Source organism: Struthio camelus, chromosome 23 (assembly GCF_040807025.1).
Source record: "Struthio camelus isolate bStrCam1 chromosome 23, bStrCam1.hap1, whole genome shotgun sequence".
NCBI classification, from domain to species: Eukaryota; Metazoa; Chordata; class Aves; order Struthioniformes; family Struthionidae; genus Struthio; species Struthio camelus.
Window position 1 is genome coordinate 8,824,137 of NC_090964.1, and position 17,387 is coordinate 8,841,523.

General features: G+C 73.1%; 2 protein-coding genes across 11 annotated transcripts in view; both read left to right on the plus strand.

The window, feature by feature from the left end:
- Positions 1 to 469, plus strand: part of ADGRB2 (adhesion G protein-coupled receptor B2) — a 36,675-nt gene extending 36,206 nt beyond the window's left edge. For all 10 annotated transcript variants that reach the window (XM_068917515.1, XM_068917514.1, XM_068917519.1 and 7 more), the window contains one exon: positions 89 to 469. In XM_068917515.1, the coding sequence (XP_068773616.1) occupies positions 89 to 286 (198 nt within the window). In that variant the 3' untranslated portion in view covers positions 287 to 469. The remainder of the gene's footprint in view (positions 1 to 88) is intronic.
- Positions 470 to 5,938: 5,469 nt separating this feature from the next.
- COL16A1 (collagen type XVI alpha 1 chain) overlaps positions 5,939 to 17,387 on the plus strand; it is a 28,887-nt gene continuing 17,438 nt past the window's right edge. The window contains exons 1-16 of the mRNA XM_068917497.1: positions 5,939 to 5,963; positions 7,458 to 7,567; positions 10,748 to 10,810; positions 10,963 to 11,080; positions 12,989 to 13,112; positions 13,202 to 13,477; positions 13,576 to 13,656; positions 13,971 to 14,105; positions 14,694 to 14,747; positions 15,153 to 15,197; positions 15,329 to 15,364; positions 15,876 to 15,902; positions 16,090 to 16,152; positions 16,288 to 16,329; positions 16,410 to 16,454; positions 16,962 to 16,997. Coding sequence (XP_068773598.1) covers positions 7,489 to 7,567; positions 10,748 to 10,810; positions 10,963 to 11,080; positions 12,989 to 13,112; positions 13,202 to 13,477; positions 13,576 to 13,656; positions 13,971 to 14,105; positions 14,694 to 14,747; positions 15,153 to 15,197; positions 15,329 to 15,364; positions 15,876 to 15,902; positions 16,090 to 16,152; positions 16,288 to 16,329; positions 16,410 to 16,454; positions 16,962 to 16,997 — 1,224 coding nt within the window. The 5' untranslated portion in view covers positions 5,939 to 5,963; positions 7,458 to 7,488. The remainder of the gene's footprint in view (positions 5,964 to 7,457; positions 7,568 to 10,747; positions 10,811 to 10,962; positions 11,081 to 12,988; positions 13,113 to 13,201; positions 13,478 to 13,575; positions 13,657 to 13,970; positions 14,106 to 14,693; positions 14,748 to 15,152; positions 15,198 to 15,328; positions 15,365 to 15,875; positions 15,903 to 16,089; positions 16,153 to 16,287; positions 16,330 to 16,409; positions 16,455 to 16,961; positions 16,998 to 17,387) is intronic.

The following is a 17,387-nucleotide window of genomic DNA, read 5'->3' on the forward strand; positions in this document are numbered from 1 at the left end:
GTCTGGGTGATGGGTGCTGGATGCTGGGCAGGAGGGAGCCGCGCATGCCCCAGCCCCTTGCTGCAGCCCCCCCCTTTTCGCCCCGTAGGAAGCGGCCGGCCCCGAGGAGCAGCAGCAGCCGCCGCCGGCAGCACCGCCGCCGAAGCCGTGGAGCACGTTCAAGGCGATGACGCTGGGCTCGCTGCCCAGCGCCCGGCGGGACCGGCTGGAGCTGCGCCGCGCGGACTGGGAGAGCCCCGGCGTGAGCCTCGACGTGGCCGACGGGGACTTCCAGACGGAGGTGTGAGCCCCCCGGGCGCCGGGCCCGCCTCCGCCGGCCGCTGCCGGCAGGACGATGCCCGACGCTGCGTTTTCTCCGTCCTCCTCCGCGGTCGGGAGTCCCCGGCCGCTCGCCCTCTCGCCGGGGGCTCGGCCCCGCGGGGCAGGGACCGCGCTCCCCGCCAGCCGCCTCCTCCCGCCGCGCGGCTCCCCGTGCCCCCCGTCCCTGCGGGGCGGCGGGGACCCGCGCACCCCCCCACGCTCGCGCACGCCTGCACGCGCTCTCGCCCGCGCGCGGGGCAGGACCGGCCGCGGAGGGAGTTGGATCGTCGTTCTTTTCTACCGGGATGTTTCTTCACGCAGTGCACCGTGTGCACGCGCCGCGCCGCACCGGGGGGGACCCCGGGGCCGGGCCGCCCTCGCCCCGGCCGTCCCCCTCCCGGCCCTCCCCACCGTCCCCACCCCACGGGGCAGGTGCTGTCGTTGTTGGAAATAAAAGTTCACTCTCTGTGGTGCCGTGGGCCCGCGGCGTGGTGCTTGGTGTCCCACCGCCGCGCCGGGGCCCCGGCGCGCCCCAGCCCGGGGAGGAGGGTGGCCGTCGCCCGGCGGGGACCCAGGCCGGCTCTTGCAGGGTCCTGCTGGCCAGGGCTGGGCAAGCAGCATCCCTCTGCCTTGCGAACGAGCGTCGTGGTGCGGGAGCCAAAAGCAGTAAATTACGTGGTAATTAATCCATGAGCAAATTAGTAACTTCAGAGGCAATCACCATGCAGTGTGCAGAGGGGTGTAACGCTGCGGAGCACCCTCGCTGCCGCCCGCCGCAGAGCGTGGGGCCCTGGCCCGGGCTGTCCTCCGCCCAGCCACGGTCCTGTCCTGTCCCGTCCCGGCTGGGGGTTCGCGGGCAGCTCGAACCGTCCCGCTTGCTGAGCTCGGCGCCTTCCGCCGAGTGCCCAGGGAGGGGACGTGTCTTTGCAGCGCGGACACGCTCTGCAAAACCCGCGGGTGCGCAGGGAGCGCCCTCCGCGCTCGCCGTCCCACCGAGCCGGCAGGGCCGGAGCCGCCACGGCGTGGGGCCGGCGGGCGCCGTCTCTGCTGGCACCGCCGGGGATCTGCCGGGAAAAGGCTGCTGCCGGGCTTGGAGCAGTGACCTCCAGGTGCTGGGGCAGCTGCGCGCTCCCTTGCCCCGGCGGCAATTACTCCGGGGCCACGGGGACGCCACTGCGAGACGCGTGAAATTCATTACGGTCCCCTTTATCCTCTTTAAGCAAACCCGCCCGGGCAGCACGCGGCGGCTGCCAGCGGAGCTGACGACTCAATCGGCGCCGCCGGGATGGCCGAGCGCCCGCCGGGGGGTCCCCTGGCCCGCCCCGCTCCGGCAAAGGGCCGTGCAGTGGGAGATGCTCCCGTCAATCCCTCCTGGGAGCCAAAAAGGGCAAATCCCCTCCGGGAGGGTTTAACCCCTGTGCCGCCGGGCCGGGGGGGGCGCGGGAAGGGCTGGCTGGGAAACCGCCTCTGTGCATTTGGGGGTGACTTGTGCAGGGGGAGCTTTGCTCCCCGCCGCGGAGGGGGCGACGCCAGCCCCGCCGGGCGCCCTCCGCCCAGGACCGCGGCCGCCGGCTGCTGCCGTGCATCGCCGAGCGGGGGCTGCCGCCGGCGGCAGGCAAAGGCGGCGCGTCCTGGCCCGGCTGGAGGTGCTGCGGGAAGGCGAGGCGGCAGCTCGGCTCGCTCCTCGTTTTGCCGCCGCCGGCTCTCCCGGCAGGCGGCCGGGGAAACGGCCTTCGGGAGCCGCGTCGGGCGCTGGCGGCCCGGGGGGCACGCGCGGGGCTGCCGCGGCCGGGAAAGGGCAGCGCGTTTCGGGGGCGCTGGGCTGAGCGCGGGGAGCCGCGGAGGGGCCGCGAGCCTCGCGCCCGGAGGCCTGGGCTCGGCAGCGTGGCCATCCCATCCCGGCCCTGCCGTTCCCTTCCGGCTGCCCGGCTGCCTAGGCAGAAAATAAAGCTAAAAATCCCCGGTTTTCCCCGGCAGGGCAGCGGCCAGGGAAGGGCGGCCCGGGTTCGGGGTTGGGGGCTGCTCCGGAGCCGTGCTGGGATACGGAGGCAGGATGTGACCCCCCCCCGGATTGAGGAGGGGGGGGTGTCTCTCCGTGGCACCCCCCAGCCCGCCCCCGGGAGGCTGAAGTGCTCATTTCATGACTTGGCTCTTGCGGGCACCATCTGGTTTGAGTTTGGGGCACCGGGAGAAGCGAGCCAGGAGCTGCTGCGCGGCGGCGGGAGCGTGGAGGAGGCGAGGGAAGGGGCCAGATTTCCTCCCCCTTTCCAGCCTCCTAAAACAAGCCAGACCCCAGCTGTGAAAGGGGAGAGGGGGGTGCTGGGGGGGTGGGGTCCCGGGGGCCCTGCTCAGCCCGGGGGGGGCCGCAGGCACCTCCCACCCTGGTGTCTGCAGCCCCCCGGGCTGGAGCCAGCTCCGGTTGTGCAAGAGACGGAGCCGCGGCAGCGGGCGAGGAGAGCGGGGCCGGCTCCCCGCGCCGGGGGGGGCCGCGGGACAGCGTGCGGGGTGGGCGCCAGGGGCTGCGAGGGCTGCGCGGGCTCTGCCCCGGGCTCGGGCCCCCGGCCGCCCGGCCCCGCTCCCTCCCCGGAGATGCTCGCCAGCTCTCTCCGGCCGGCTGCTAAGTTTGCTGGTAAGAGCAGCGCTTGCTCCCGCGGGTGCTCGCCCAGCGGGTGCTGCTCGGGAGCCCTCCCTGCCGCCCCCACCCCGCGCTGCCCCTCGGACCCGGAGCCGGCTCAGCGTCCCCTCCTTTCCCTTGCAGCCACCAGAGGCAGCGTCAGGCTTTCCTGGGGCATCTGTTGGCAATTAGCAGCTTTTATTACTCATGGAGGCGCCGTATGCGGTGAGGGAGCGGAGCTGCCGGGGCCGCCGCGCCGGGGCGGGGGGAGCCGGGGCCCAGGGCGGCCGCCCTGCCGATTGCCCGGGGCTCGCAGCCCCGCAGCGAGCCGAGAGGGGCCGGGGGCTGCGCCCGCGGGGCAGCCGCCGCCTGGGAGCAGGGTGGGCAGCTCCGAAGCCCGTTGCCGTCTGCAGCCTCCGGCTGCGCCGGCTGCTGCACCACGACGGTGCGTTTCGGGGGGCGGAAGCCATAGAGGAAACGGTGACGTTGAGCAGCCCAGCACGGCGCAGCCGGGATGGAAAGTTCCCCTGCTTGGGTTTCCAATGGCTTCTCCTTTCGATCTTTGCCGAAGTATCGGCTCCAAAAAGAGGCAAAACTGCAGTTGTAACGCTGCTGAAACGAACCGTCTCCATCAACCTGGAAAGAATCGCCTTGGGCCGTCTCCTCCCCTGCAAATGTTGGAGGCTGGGAGCCTGTGCCCGGACTGCTGCGGAGGGAAACGCTGAAACGCCTGGACGCGTGCCACAGGAACTCCCTCCTGCCCGCGGGGCCCCGGCCCGCCGCCTCGCCCCTGGGGCAGCCCCCCGGCAGCGCCCCAGCGGCTCCGGGAGCGGCGAGCCGGCGGCCGCGGGAGCCCTGCAGACCGCTGCCGGCGGCCGCGGCGGGTCGGGGGCGAGCCGTCTCGGCTCTGGAAATTGCAGGGCTCCGCTCGGCGTCGTGTTTCTTGGCAGCCGCCGCGGCTGTTTCTTGGAAGTTCAGCTCGCCTCGGTTTTTCCATGTCGGCTTGGTGGGCAGGGGCCGGGGGGGGCTCTCCCCGTCCTTGTTCCCCTGCTCTAATAAAGTGTCCCCTGAGCGATAGGTGCCCCCCCCGTGCTCCCCCTTCCCGCCATGATTCCCACCAGGGCTGAGTTTGAGGATCTGGGGAGCTGCCGGCCGTGTCGGCGCCAGCGAGAGGCCTGGCCCGGGAGGTGGGGATGAGGAGGGTGGCCTTCGTCCCCCTCGGGCCGGCGCCGCAGGCAGCCCCTGCTCCCTGCCCGCGCCGCCCGCGCATCCGTCTGGCGCTCACGCGCGGCGTTTAGCATTGCCGGGCGGCCTCGAAGGAAGACCGGCGCGGGGTGAATAATTGGCGAATAAAAAGGAATTATAAAAGTTTTGTTGTTTCATACCCACTTGCTTTAATTACCCTTAATTACTACAGTAGGCAACCAGCGAAAGAATTAAGTGCTCTGTCACCGCATCTCGGGGGCCGTCGGCGGAATAAATGGCAGAGTCGAACTGCACTTCAAAAGCGGCGCTCGCTTGGTTTGCCCGAGACAGCTTATTTACTGTGGGCTGAATAAATATCAGTTGTTAATTAGAGCGCGTTTATTGAGATGCATGCGTCCCTAATACACATTTGTAAAGCTTCGGTGTAAATAGATTTGTCATAATTTGAGCGGGAAGCAGATGAGCAGGGGCCTGCCTGCGCCGGGAGCTGCCTGCTCCCCGCGTCCGTCCCGTGCCCGGCGCGGGCTCCAGAGGGACGCGGACCGCCGTGCCCGGCGAGGCCCTTTTTGGCTCGGCGCGTTCCCGTTCAGCGCGGCCCTGCCCCTGGGCGGCCGCTGGAAAATCGCTCGGCTGCCGTGTCGGAGCGGCGACTGGGCCCTTTGCCTGACTCAGCCGGGCCGCCCGAGCCTGGACGTGGCGGCAGCGGGGGCCGCCTGCTCCCTCCCTCCCTCGCTCCCTCCCTCCCTCCCAGGCGCTTTTGCCGGTCGTTCGGGGCGGATCTCGCCCTCTCTCTGTTCCTGTTCCAGCCCCGGCAGGAAAACCCTTTGGAAGGGGGAAGAGGGTGAGCGCCAGCAGCGGTGCCTCCGTCTCCGCCTGGGCACCGAAGCCGGGGAGCGGCGCAGGCAAGGGCGTCCCTGGAGACGGGGGCCAGGGGCCGGGCTCCGCGGCTCCCCCAGAGCGGCGTGGGCCGCTGGGCTGCCCCGGCCCGGCTCCGGGCACGCGTCCGCGTGCTCCCTGCCGGGGCCCAGGCGGGAGCCAGCGGGGCGGCCTCGGCGGCTGGCGTGCCGCCGGCGGCGCGGAGCCGGTGCGAGCCGGGGTCGGTGCCAGGCGTGCCGCGAGGGCCGCGCCGGCGCGGCCGAGCTGGCAGGGCCACGGTGCTGATGGAGAGGTGACTTTTTAGCTCTGGAAAGTTGGCGGCTTGGCTGCTGGGGGTGAGGGGGAGCCCCGGCGGGCCGAGGGGGGCGTTCGTGTCGCTGGGAGCGCTGCCGGCAGCAGAGGCTGGAGCGTCCCCGAGCCACCGGGCACCCCGGGGACTCCCCGTCACCGCTGCGGCGCGGCAGGCGCTGGCGCCCCGATGCCGCTGGGCTCGTCCGGGGCTGCCCCCGTCTCAGCCGGGCACCGGGGGCACCCGAGGTCGGAGGATTCGCCCAGGCCTGGCAGGAACCCAGGCATCCTGGAAGCGGCGGGAGCATCCCAGCCCCGGGATACCCCCCCTCTCCCGAGTGCGAGCTACCTGGGCAGCACCTGGTCCCTGTCCCCTCTGTGCCTCAGTGTCCCCAGGGAGGAGGGAGGGCTGGTCCTGGGGGGCCCCACAGAGCGTGGGGACGGGGTGACCCGCTTGCCCCTTGCATGGGGACAGAGCGGGGGACAGGGGTCACCCCCAGCACGGAGACCGGGGCTGCGGGGTGCACCCCAGGGGATCCCCTCCTCCAGGCGGGGGTGGCGGGTCCCAGTCCCCCCCGGAGCGGGGCGGGGGGAAGGAGGAAAGGAAGGGCCGGGAGTTGCCGGTTCGAGTCCCCCCCCCCCCGCCCCATCCCGGTCCAAGGAAGGGAGGAAGACGGCGGTGAGGAGCGGGGAGGGGGCTGGGAGGGGAGGCGGAGGGCGGGCAGCCGCCGGGGGGCGGCTCGGGCCCCCCCGGAGGGAGGCGGGGAAGGCGGGGGCGGCGCGGCGCTGCTCCCGGTGCCGGCGGCGCTCCCGCCGCCCCGCAGCCGCACGGACGCGCCGAGCCGCCGCCGCCGCCGCCGCCGCCGCCGCGCAGGTGAGCCCCGGCCCCGCGCCCCCCCCCGCCGCCGCCGCCCCCGCCGCGGGGCCGGGTGCCGGCGGGCGCAGGGGCAGGCAAGCCGGGGCGGGGGGGGGGAGCTGGGGGTGCCGGAGCAGGGGAGCGGGCGGCAGCGGCCGGGAGAGCCGGGCACGCACGGGCTGCGGCTGCAGGGGTCCGGGAGGTGCACGGGGCGCAGAGGGTGGAGGAGAGCTGGGGACAGCGGCAGGCGAGTCGGGGAGCCGGGATTGCAGGAGCAGGGGAGAGCCGGGGGGTGTGGGGGAGCGAGGTGCAGGCAGGGGACAGCCGGGGGCTCTGGTCACAGGGGCCCCCGAGCGCCGTGACGTGCAGGCTGCAGCGATGCGTCCCCTGCTCTTGCTGCGGTGGCGGGCGCCAAGTGTGTCCGCTCCATCGTGACGGCCGGCTCCCGCTGCCCTGGGCCCTGCCTTGCCTCGTGGCAGGAAGCAGGCGGGAGGGAGGCCAGGTGGGGGTGTCCCACGGGGTCTTGGGCCACCCCAGGGGTCCACATGACACTGGGAGATGAGACAGGAGGGGTCAACAGCTTCCCCGGGGGTCCTGAGCAGGCAGCGCCGAGGTCTGCTCTGGTGTGGCTCAGCCGCTGTGCTTCCAGGGCTTTGGCAGTAAATCTGGATGCTGGGGTTGGTGGATTGGATTGAACCCCCAAACGCTGGGCCCCGGGGCTTGCTCTGTGTGTTTGTAAGGGCTGGGCTGGAGGGGGCATCCCGCAGCGCACAGGGGCCACGCTCGGCCCCCCCCAGAGCCGTGGCCGAGGGGGTTGGATCCTGCTCTGTGCCCAGGGCTTTGCTGGCAGCGCCGGAGCGGCAGGCGAGTTCCCGCGTTGGCGGGCCGGTGCCTCAGCACGTGTCTGCGCGTACAGATAACCCGCGGCCATCGCAGGACGGCGGCTGGGCTGGATTTGGCAGCCGTTTGGGTGCACGTTTGGATGCATCCTTGCCGCAGGCTCAGATGGGGCAGTGGGGCCACTTGCAGAACGGGGTCTGCTGGCCCGGGTGGCTTCCCCTGCGTGCCGGCTCCCCGATCACGGAGGGGGGTCATCACAGGGCACCCTTGGCCAGACGCCGAACCCAGGCCCATTTCTGCCTGCATCACCCGAAGGAGATGCTCTTTTGGGACAGGCAAATCCCATCGAGGTGTCTTCCGCAGGAGATCCTGCGGCTGCTGAAGAGCCGCCCGGGGAGACGGTGGCGGTCCGTGCGCCCTCTCTGGCGCGACGCCCGTCCCGGGCCCCTCACTCCTGCCCATCTCTCTCACGTCTAGGACGCCCGTGGGGGCCCCGAGCTGCTGCCCCATGCGGGCTCTGTGGGCCCTCGCTCTGGCGGGGCTGGTCAGCGCCTGCACGGGCACGGAGCTGCCCTCGCCTGCCGCAGGTAAGGGAGCCGGGGGCGGCGGGCACGGCGGGCGTCTGCAGGTCGGTACAGGGGACGTCCCCATCTTGCCTGTCGCTGAGTGCCCGGGCAGAGGCCAGAGGGGAGGGAAGGGCAGTGGCAAGGCTGGAGATGGGTCTCTGGGGCAGCAGCAGCCGGGGCACCGCGGGCGCTGCGTCCACGCGGGCAGCGCCGGGCTGCGGGGCAGCGGCAGCTGGGGCACCGTGGGCGCTGGGGCAGCAGCAGCCGGGGCACCGCGGGCGCTGCGTCCACGCGGGCAGCACCGGGCTGCGGGGCAGCGGCAGCCGGGGCACCGCGGGTGCTGGGGCAACAGCAGCCGGGGCACCGCGGGTGCTGCGTCCACGCAGGCAGCACTGGGCTGCGGGGCAGCAGCAGCAGGGGCACCGCGGGTGCTGCGTCCACGCAGGCAGCACTGGGCTGCGGGGCAGCAGCAGCAGGGGCACCGCGGGTGCTGCGTCCACGCAGGCAGCACTGGGCTGTGGGGCAGCAGCAGCAGGGGCACCGCGGGTGCTGCGTCCACGCAGGCAGCACTGGGCTGTGGGGCAGCAGCAGCAGGGGCACCGCGGGTGCTGCGTCCGCGTGGGCAGCACTGGGCTGCAGGGCATCAGCAGCAGGGGCACCGTGGGTGCTGCGTCCACGCAGGCAGCACTGGGCTGCGGGGCAGCAGCAGCAGGGGCACCGCGGGTGCTGCGTCCGCGTGGGCAGCACTGGGCTGCAGGGCAGCAGCAGCAGGGGCACCGCGGGTGCTGTGTCCACGCAGGCAGCACTGGGCTGCGGGGCAGCAGCAGCAGGGGCACCGCGGGTGCTGTGTCCGCGTGGGCAGCACTGGGCTGCAGGGCAGCAGCAGCAGGGGCACCGCGGGTGCTGTGTCCACGCAGGCAGCACTGGGCTGCGGGGCAGCAGCAGCAGGGGCACCGCGGGTGCTGCGGGGCACGCCAGCAGCAGGAGCGGCGGGTTGCAGCCAGTGGCTCCCCGCACCGCTCCGGCCGCACAGGGCTCGGCGCATCGCCCGGCATCCCGTGAAAGGGCCGAGCTGCCCGGGCAGGCGCGGGGCCAGGCAGCGCGGAGCGTGCCCCGGGACACCCCGCTCCCCCCGCTGCCGTGGGGCTTGGCCGGCGAGAGCCGCCAGCTGGCCCCGAAACACCTCCTCGTCCGGCAGCGTGTGTGGGAGCCGGCTGGCCGGGGTGGGGGCTGCTCTGGCCAGCGGGAGCTGCTGGGGGGCGGCTGGCATCACGCTGCCAGGCGGGAGCGGGGCCGGCTGTGCCGGGCGCGGAGGGCTCGGGGCTGGGAGACGATGGCTCGGTCCCGTGGGGGACCCTGCTGGCAGCTCCGCCGGGGAGCTCCGGCTCGGCCGGGCGCTGCGGCGGACGGCTGGGAGGAGCTGCTCACAGCTCGCATCGGGCTTTGGGGGGGGGGTCATCCCACCGCCCCCCCGACCGCAGCCCCTTCGGCGCAGCCAGAGGCACGCGGGACGCCCTGCGGCAGGGCTCAGCTTTTCCGAGTGGTTTCCGCGCGGGGGGCAGTGAGCGCGCGGCCAAGATCCCGCGTCTCGGAGCAGGGGCCCCACGTCAGGGCTCGGAGCAGACGCCAGCGCACGCCGCCTCCCTCGCAGCCCCCCGCGGCGGTTACGTGGCGGCGCGGGCGGCGGGCGCAGCGCCTGCGGGCTGCAGGGGTCTGTGCAAAAGCGGGTGCATGGAGCTGTTCGCGGCCCGCCGGGCCCGCCGGGCTCTGGGCCGTTCGTTAGGGAAACGAGAGCCGCCCCGGTGCAGGGAGGGAGCAATGCCGGGGCCGGGAGAGACTTGAAAAATGATTGCAGCCAGGGTGATTTATGTTTCGTTTTTCCGCCTCCTGCCCCGGTTGCCGATGATCTCAGTGCCTGCAGGAGGGAGCTCTGCCTCGCAGCGCTGTCTCTGACAGCGAAATGTGCTGCCCGGGGCTTGTTTCAACACCGCAGACGGTCCTCCTCCTCCTCACGCGGTCTGCAGGCCCCGGGACCAGCCCCGGACGCCTGCGTTCTCCTCGCCGCTCCCGGCCCCGCTGCGAGGGGCAGGTGGTTCTCTTGCTTTTTGCTTCCCCGCTGCCACACTTTGCGGGGCTGCGAGCTCAGCGGGACCCGCCACCACGCCTGCGGTGACCGCCGCAGCCCCCTGTGGCGTGCAGGATACGCCGGGGCGAGCGGCGCTGTTCTGTGCGGCAGCCGTCAGCGCGCGAGCGAGTGGTCAGCTCTGGGGAGAAGCGCCGTGGCGTAGCGTTGGGCAGAGGGAGAGGGCAGCAGCGCAAGGGGCCCGTCCCAGAGCCTGGAGCCGTCCTCCAGCAGCACCCGACACCCTCGGCCGAGACGGGCAAATTGTTCAACAGCCATGGCTGCTGCAGGGCTGGGGTGTGCACGGAGACAAACAAATTCCTATGTCGATATCCCCATGTTTCCTCCTCTGTCTTGCACTGCTCAACATCTGGTAGCATCCAGCGGAGGAGGAGGATTGCTGCTAAAGCAATAAATACATCAGTGCAGTTGCAAACAGCTTCCCAGTGGTCGTGACTGATACGGCATTTCCTGCCTGTCCCCATTCCCGGCCCGTCACGCTCAGCGGCCGCGGCTCAGCCTCCCCGCTGGAGGTGCGTGTTCCCGGCGCGCCGGCCCTGGCCGTCACCTCCGTGCCAGGAGCCTCAGGCCGCCTGTCCTGAAAGGCATGGCCGGGACGGGGCGCGAAGGGCCGGCTCTGGGCGCCATCTCCTCACCGTGGGTGCCCGCAGCGGCGGTTTGAATCTCTTGATGTGCGTTCCAGCCGCGCAGTTGGTTTGAGGCAAAAAGTGCTGCAAATGGGAAAAGCATTTCACCTGGTGAACTTGCTTTGCTGGATTGCGCAGGGGCCGAGGCCAGTCCTGAGTCTGCAGTTCATCTGTTCAAAATACGCCTCCCAAATCCTGGCGGGTGGCTTGCAAGGCGCAGGAGCTGCGCTCGGAGCCCAGTTGCATCACAAGCCGTGGGAGCCGTGCCTGCTGGCTCCGCGCTGCCCTGCGGCCGCCCGCGGCCTCGGCTGGAGCCCCCCGGGTTTGGGGGGCTCTGCACAGCCCGGCCCGGCTCCCCAGGAGCCCAGCCGCCCCGTCCGGCCGCGGCCGAAGCGCGGGGACATCGCGGTGACACGCTGACTTGCCTTGCAGGGGAGCCGTGTCCGCAGCTGCGGGAGGAGAATCTGCTCGGGGACAAGTATGAAAACGTAACGGGTAAGGAGAGCCCCTCGCGCCCTCGGGGTCTCGGCCCATGGGCGCAGGCAGGGCTCACGGCCGCTCCGTGCTGCGCCTGTCTCGAGAGCGTCGGTCCTCAGCGCCCGCCGCTGGCCGGGGCCCCCTCTCACCCCCTGCTCCCCGTCCTGCAGGTTTCAACCTCATCAAAAGGTTCGACTTGCTGAAGATCTCGTCCATCAAGAAGATCCGCAACCCGAAGGGGCCGCTGATCCTGCGGCTGGGCGCTGTGCCGCTGGTGCAGCCCACGCAGTGAGTGCCGGCGGCTCGCGGGGGGCCGGGGGGGCGGCCGTCCCTCTCGGCCTCTTGGCTCGTGGCGTTGCCTCCGCTCCGGGGCCGCTGGCTCTGCGGCCGCCCGCTCTGCAGCGCTCGGTGCCCGGAGGGGACCGAGGCGCCGCCGAGGCAGAGCCCAGCTGCCGTGCAGATGTGCGTTTCCGTGCAGGCTCGGCCGGACTCTGCCCTCCTCCTCCTGCGGGAGAGGCCAGGCTGGAGCGTGCCCAGCTCCCGCGGGAAATAGGCTTTGGGCAGAGCTGGGGCACGGGGCAGCCGCGGAGAGCTGGGGCTGGGGTCCGCGCTCGCGCAGGTCGCCCACCGCAGCTGCACCCCTGGCAGCAGGGACGTCTCCCCTGTCCGTTTTACAGCCTGGATCCGTGCTCTGGAAAGCGGCTTTCAGGCAGCCGGAGAGGGGGGAGAGCGATCCCGCAGCCACCCGGCTCGTCCTGGCCGTTCGCGCCGGGCTGAGCGGCTCCGGCGCAGCACAGGGCCGGGAGGAGGAGGGTGGGCACGGGCCGGGTGGATGGCGGAGGTGGCAGGACTGCGGGTGCCGGCAGCGCCCAAGGGGACGCGGCGGCCTCCGTGGTGCAGCCCCAGCGCTGTCCGAGTCGCCTTCCTCCTCGAAAGTAAATCGGGGACCGAAGCAGCTCGGCTGGGGCCGCGGCCAGGCCTTACGCAACCGCTGCTCTGTGGCTGCTCTGTGTTTGCTCTCCCGAGCTTGGCAGGCGCTCGCCCAGGTCTAGACAAGTGGCTCGAAACGTTGCACGGCTCTGAGCGGGGGCTGCCCTGGTTGCTGGGGCCATGCGCTGGGGGAGCAGCCACGGCCCCCCCGGCACCCCCTCGTCTCCTCTCCCCCGTGTCCTGTGCCGTCCGCCCGGGCCGGGGGCGGCGCGTAGCCGGGGGCTGGCTCGGTGGCAGGGACGCTGCAGCGTGGCGAGGAAATCCCCGTCCTCGGGAGCAGCGTGGGAAGCTGGCTGCTGGAGGAGACTCCGGAGTGCGTGTTGTGCCTCCCCGCTGTCCCCAAACTGCCCCCGAGGCGGGCACCAGGGAAAGCCGCGGACGGACAGGGCCCTCCCGAGGGATGCTCGGGGCGAGGGCGGTAGCGTGGGATGAAGGAGATCCAGCCTTGGCTCCTGGCCTCGGCAGCCAAGTCCTTAGATGGCTTTTCGATGGCGGATGCTGCAGCCTGGTGTTGCTTTTGGCCGGGTGCCCGCGGCGGCCGGGAGCCAGCCCTCAGGAAGTGCTCGGCGCGGGGATGGATGCGGAGAGCGGCCCTTCGCCGCCCCGCTCTGCCGGCCGTGGGAGCCGGGTCACCCGCCCGGCGTGGCATCCCGCGCGTGCCTCCGGCTCAGCCCCTCGGCACCGGCGGCTCCCCGAGCGCGGATGGGACCGCGGGGTCCGCGCGGCCGCCTTGGTCCCGCTCCGGAGCGGTGGCTTGGAAAATCGCTGGCGTGGTGGAGCCGAGGCAGAGAGCCGCCTCGCCTCCGTTGGCAGCACCGTTGCCCAAAGCAAATATTTCTAGCGGGACGCGGGGCCGGGTGCCCTGGAGCTCTGGGGCGAGCTGGGCACGGACCCGGCTGGGAGGGAGGCCCCGCTCTCCTCCGCTTTGGGGCTTGGACACGCAGCTCCGTCTCGGCTCCTTGGTTTTCTTCCCGTGAGCCTGAGCCGGCTGCTGCTCCGGCAGCTCGCGGCAGCGGCGCCGGGCACGCAGGGACGGAGCTGGCCTGGCCGCGGGCTGTGGGTGCCTGGGGATGGGCGGAGGGGTCAGCACGCGCCGGGGGCAGCTGCCGGCTCCCCGCTGCGCGGGGATGCTCTGCCCCGACCGCCACCGGCGCGAGGGGTCCCGGCCGGCACCCATGGGTGCCCCGCTGACGCCGGCCCTCGCAGGCAGGTGTTCCCCCGCGGGCTGCCCCCCGAGTTCACGCTCGTCCTCACCTTGCTGCTGAAGAAGAACAGCACCGGGGAGCACTGGTACCTCTTCCAGGCCACCGACCGCCAGGGCTACCCCCAGGTACGGCCCGGCCAGGGGTGCGCGAGCCCCGCCAGGGGACGTGGCCAGCCCGGGGACAGTGCCATGCAAGGTGTCCCCTCTGTGCCCAGCTCTCCCTGGCCCTGCACGGCCCCGAGAAGAGCCTCGAGCTTCAGGCCCGAGCTCCGGGGGACGAGTTCGTCAGCGCCGTCTTCGCGGGCAAGGGGGTCTCCTCCCTCTTCGACGGCCGGTGGCACAAGGTGGCCCTGAGCGTGCAGAGCCACGGCGTCTCCGTCCACGTCGACTGCGGCTACATCTCCTCCAAGCCGCTGGCGCCCCGGCGGGCGCTGGTGCCGGAGGGCAATGCCTTCCTCGGGCTGGACGCCGCGCGCGGCACCCCGGTGCGGGTGAGTGCCCCTGCAGGGACGGACGGGTGGGCTCTGTGTGCGGCACGGTGGCGCCCGGCCCTGCCTGCCCCGACCCCGCCGCTCTGCTCCCGCCGCAGTTCGACCTCCAGCAGGCTCAGATCTACTGCGACCCCGAGCTGGCGAGGCAGGAGGGATGCTGCGAGATCTCGGCCGGCGGGGTGAGTCCGGCCGGCGCTCCCCGGTGCCTCTGCCTAGCGCCGCGTGTTGGCCATCGGCCCCCGAGGGGAAACCGAGGCACGGCACGGGCAGGGCTCTGAGCCAAAGCTTCCCCGCGGGTCCTGGCGCTGAGCTCCTGCTCGCCAGGGACGGGGACTGGGATGGGGACGGGGACGGGGCGGGAGCATTGCGGTCGATGTCCAGCCTGGGGTGCCGTGCGCGGTGCAGCCCTGCTGGCCGCCCTGCGCTTGCCCCGGTGGGGCCGGTGGGGCCGGGGCCGGGCCCCCTGCCGCTGAGCCCTTGCTTTCCCGGGCAGTGCCTCGCAGACGCGCCCAAGACGCGGCGGCAAGCGGAGCTGATGCAGAGCAGCAACCTGATCGAGATCTCGCCGCAGCCCCAGGGCAGGGTGTACACCCGCTGCTTCTGCCTGGAGGAGCCGCTGGGCGCCGCGGTGAGGGCTGGCGAACGGCAGGAGCCCCCCAGCATCCCTCCCCGAGCCTCGGCACGGCTCCCCGGCCCCGGCGCTTGTGCCCGCTGCGGCCCCGGGCCGGCCCACGCCGCGGAGCACAAAGCCGCGTTGATTCATCCGCTGGAAAAGCCCTGCCTCACATTTTCCACAGCCCGCAGCGGGGGGAGCGGGGGAGCGAGGGAAGGGACGGCTCCTGGCAGCCGAGCCACCGGCGCTGGGCTCTGCCCGAGCCCCCGAGGCGGTGGGGTGGCCGGGCTGCGAGGTCCCAGCGGGTCCTCCCCACCGGGGTCCTGCCGCCACTGCCCCTCTCCTCTGGCTGCCTCACGGCGGGCGCCCCCCCCGCTTCTCCTGGCACGGAGAGCATTGCCCCATCGCCTTGTCTGGGGAGGAGGGCACCCAGGGAGGCATCGCCCATGGGTGCCCTGGGGAGGTGTCACCCATAGGTGCCCCAGGAGCTCTCCCCTGTGGGTGCCTGGGCAGCTATAACCCCTTGGTTCCCCCACGGAGGTGTAACCCCAGGGTGCTCAGGGATGCGCTCATGCACCCATGGGTGCTCTGCTCTCTCCACAGGAGCCGGCGGGAGCTTTGGGGAAGACTGGCCTGAAGGGAGACCACGGGGAGAAGGTGAGGGCGGGTGGGAGAGGGCATCCCGCCCGGCGGCTCCGGTCTGCGCACCGCGCCGTGCCACGCCGTGCGCTGGCTCGGTCTGCGCTGCCCGCGGGCCTCTGCGCTCGCTGCCGGAGCTGCAAGGAGGCAGTAAAAAGCGGCTTGTCGGCTGCCCCGTGCAGGGGCGAAGGGAGAGCTCCCGACCGCGGCCGAGAGCCCCTTTGCTCCCTCCGCGCGGCTCCGCCACGTCCCCAGCGCGGGGGGCAGGCGGAGGCGCAGCCCCGTCCCCCGGGGCCGTGCACACTCAGCCGCCACCCCCCCGGCCAGCTCCTGCGCGGAGCATCGCCAGGGCACGAGCGGGGCCGGGCGGCGCGGGCTGCCCCGCTCCTGCTCTCACCCCTGCTCCGTGTCGCCTCCCCGCAGGGCTATCGGGGCCCCCCTGGGCAGCCGGGGACGCTCAGCAAGGAGGTAAGACCCCCACGCCGGGGCTGGAGCCCCCCGGAGCGGCCGCAGCTGCTGCCCGGGGCCCCGCGGGGAGCAGCGCCGGCGGTGCGTGGCGCGGGGGCAAGGAGGCGTCAAGGCGGCTCCGTCTCTTTCAGTGCCCGCCCTGCTCGCCGCGGACGGCTGCAGCCAACGTAAGTGCCGCCGCTCCTGGCCGCGCCGCGCGTCTCCTCTCGCTGCCGGGCAGCGCCGGGCTCTGCTGCTGGCAGGAGATGGCTGCTGCGGCCCTGGCTTTGCCCCCCGTGCGGGGGCCAGGGGACGGTCGGGGGCCACCAGCCCTAAGGCTGCGTCCCCGAGCCCCTGGTGGCAGGAGAGCGGGGCTGTGCCGGGCGCCCCCTCCCTGCGGGCGCTTTGCTGCTTGAACCCACGCCGAGGACGTCACCATGCACCGGCGGCGGCTGCAGTGCGGCTCTGTCATCTCCGCCGGCCCCCCACGACCTCCGGCTCCGCCTGGCCGGTGTCCCGGGGAACATCTGGCTGCTTGGGGAAGGTCCTTGATGCCTTCCAGATGTGAGCCCGTTCCTATGGCAACCACCAGCCGGAGCCGCGCGGTGGGGCGGACGGGGACCGCGGCGGGGACGGGGACCGCAGCGTGCCCTTGCCGGCGCTCAGGGCCCCGCGTGACGCCTGTCTCCTCTCCCCCAGGTCACGCTCGGTCCGCCGGGCCCAAAGGTAGGTTTGTCATCGCCCCCACGGCCGCGCAGAGCCCAGCTGCAGCAGGGACGTGGCTGCGGAGACCCTCCGCCCTGCCCGGAGCATCCCTGTCCCCAGGGTGCATCCCAGCGCCCAGCGGGGCACACGGGTGCGTGTGGCACCCCGCGTGCCCCGTCGTGCCAGCCCGGACCTTCCTCTCTTGCAGGGTGGGAAGGGAGAGCGAGGCCTGCCCGGCACCTACGGCGCCAAGGGGGAGAAAGGCGACCGCGTGAGTGTCCCCGGCGGCGTCCCGGGGCGGGGGACGCGCCGCCCCGGGCTGCTCCCTGCGGCTGGGGGCACGGCGCGGCGCTCCTGCCCCCCGGCCGAGCCCTGCTCGCCCTGAGCCGCCTGCTGTCCCCCGCAGGGCGCCGACTGCGTGCGGACGGCCCCCGACGGCCCCGTGCAGGTGAGGACCCCCCCCCGCCCTGCGCCCCCCCAGCCCCCTTCCCACCACCATCCCCTCACCCTCGGCCCCTCTGTCCCCAGTGCGCCGAGGGCCCGCCGGGCGAGAAGGGGCAGCGCGGAGAGGCGGTAAGCGATGCTCCCGGCCCGGCGCCCGCTGCCATGAGCCCTTGCTGCGGGTGCCCGGCCGGGGTTGGGCGCTCCGGGTCCCCTCTGGAGGTCTCGGAGCCGGGACGCAGCGGCGCGGTGCAGCCCGGGCGCTCGCCACGGGGCCCGGCGGCTCCGGCGCCGCCTCGTGCGCATCCCCTCCGCTTTGCCCCGCGGTTTGTCTCGCCTCCAAGCCAGCTGCGCCGGCGCTCCCGCGCCTGCTCCGGCGCCCGCCGGTGCCTCTCCCCAGCTCCCTGCTCTCTCCAGGAGTTAATCCCTGCTCTCGCAGCCCAGTAACGGCCCGTCAGTCTCCCCGCTCCGCCGCGGCCAAGTTTATACTGCGGGGTGTAAATATTTGTGCCACATCCTGCCTGGAGGCCCTGGGGCTGTTTGCCGGGTCGGGCAGGGTGCCGCGGCCGCCGCAAGGTGCATCCGCGGCACCGTGCCGCCCCGGGGCGCCGCTAACGCTGCCGTCTCTGCCGCACGCAGGGGCTCCCGGGAGCGACCGGCGCCGACGGGCAGAAGGTAACTGCGGCCGGCGCGGGGCAGCGGGGTGGCGGCTCCCCCGCCTCCGCCCGCCCCCACCTCCCGCGTGGGAAGCGGAGCTGGTCGGAGCTGGGTCCCGGGGGCCTGTGGGAGGTGTCGTGCTGCGGCCCCGGCAGGCGCTGGGGCTTGGCCGCCTGCAGAGCCAAGCAGCGCTGCCGAGGGCTTTGCTGGGGGAGCGTGGGGCAGCGGTGCGGGGTCTGTGGGGCAGCGGTGCGGGGGCTGTGGGGCAGCGGTGCAGGGGGCAGAGGGGCACAGTGCAGGGGCAGCGGTGCAAGGGCAGAGGGGCAGCGGTGCAGGCTGCCATGGGGCAGCCATGCAGGGGCCATGGGACAGTAGTGGGGAGCCATGGCACAGCGGTGCAGGGGCCAT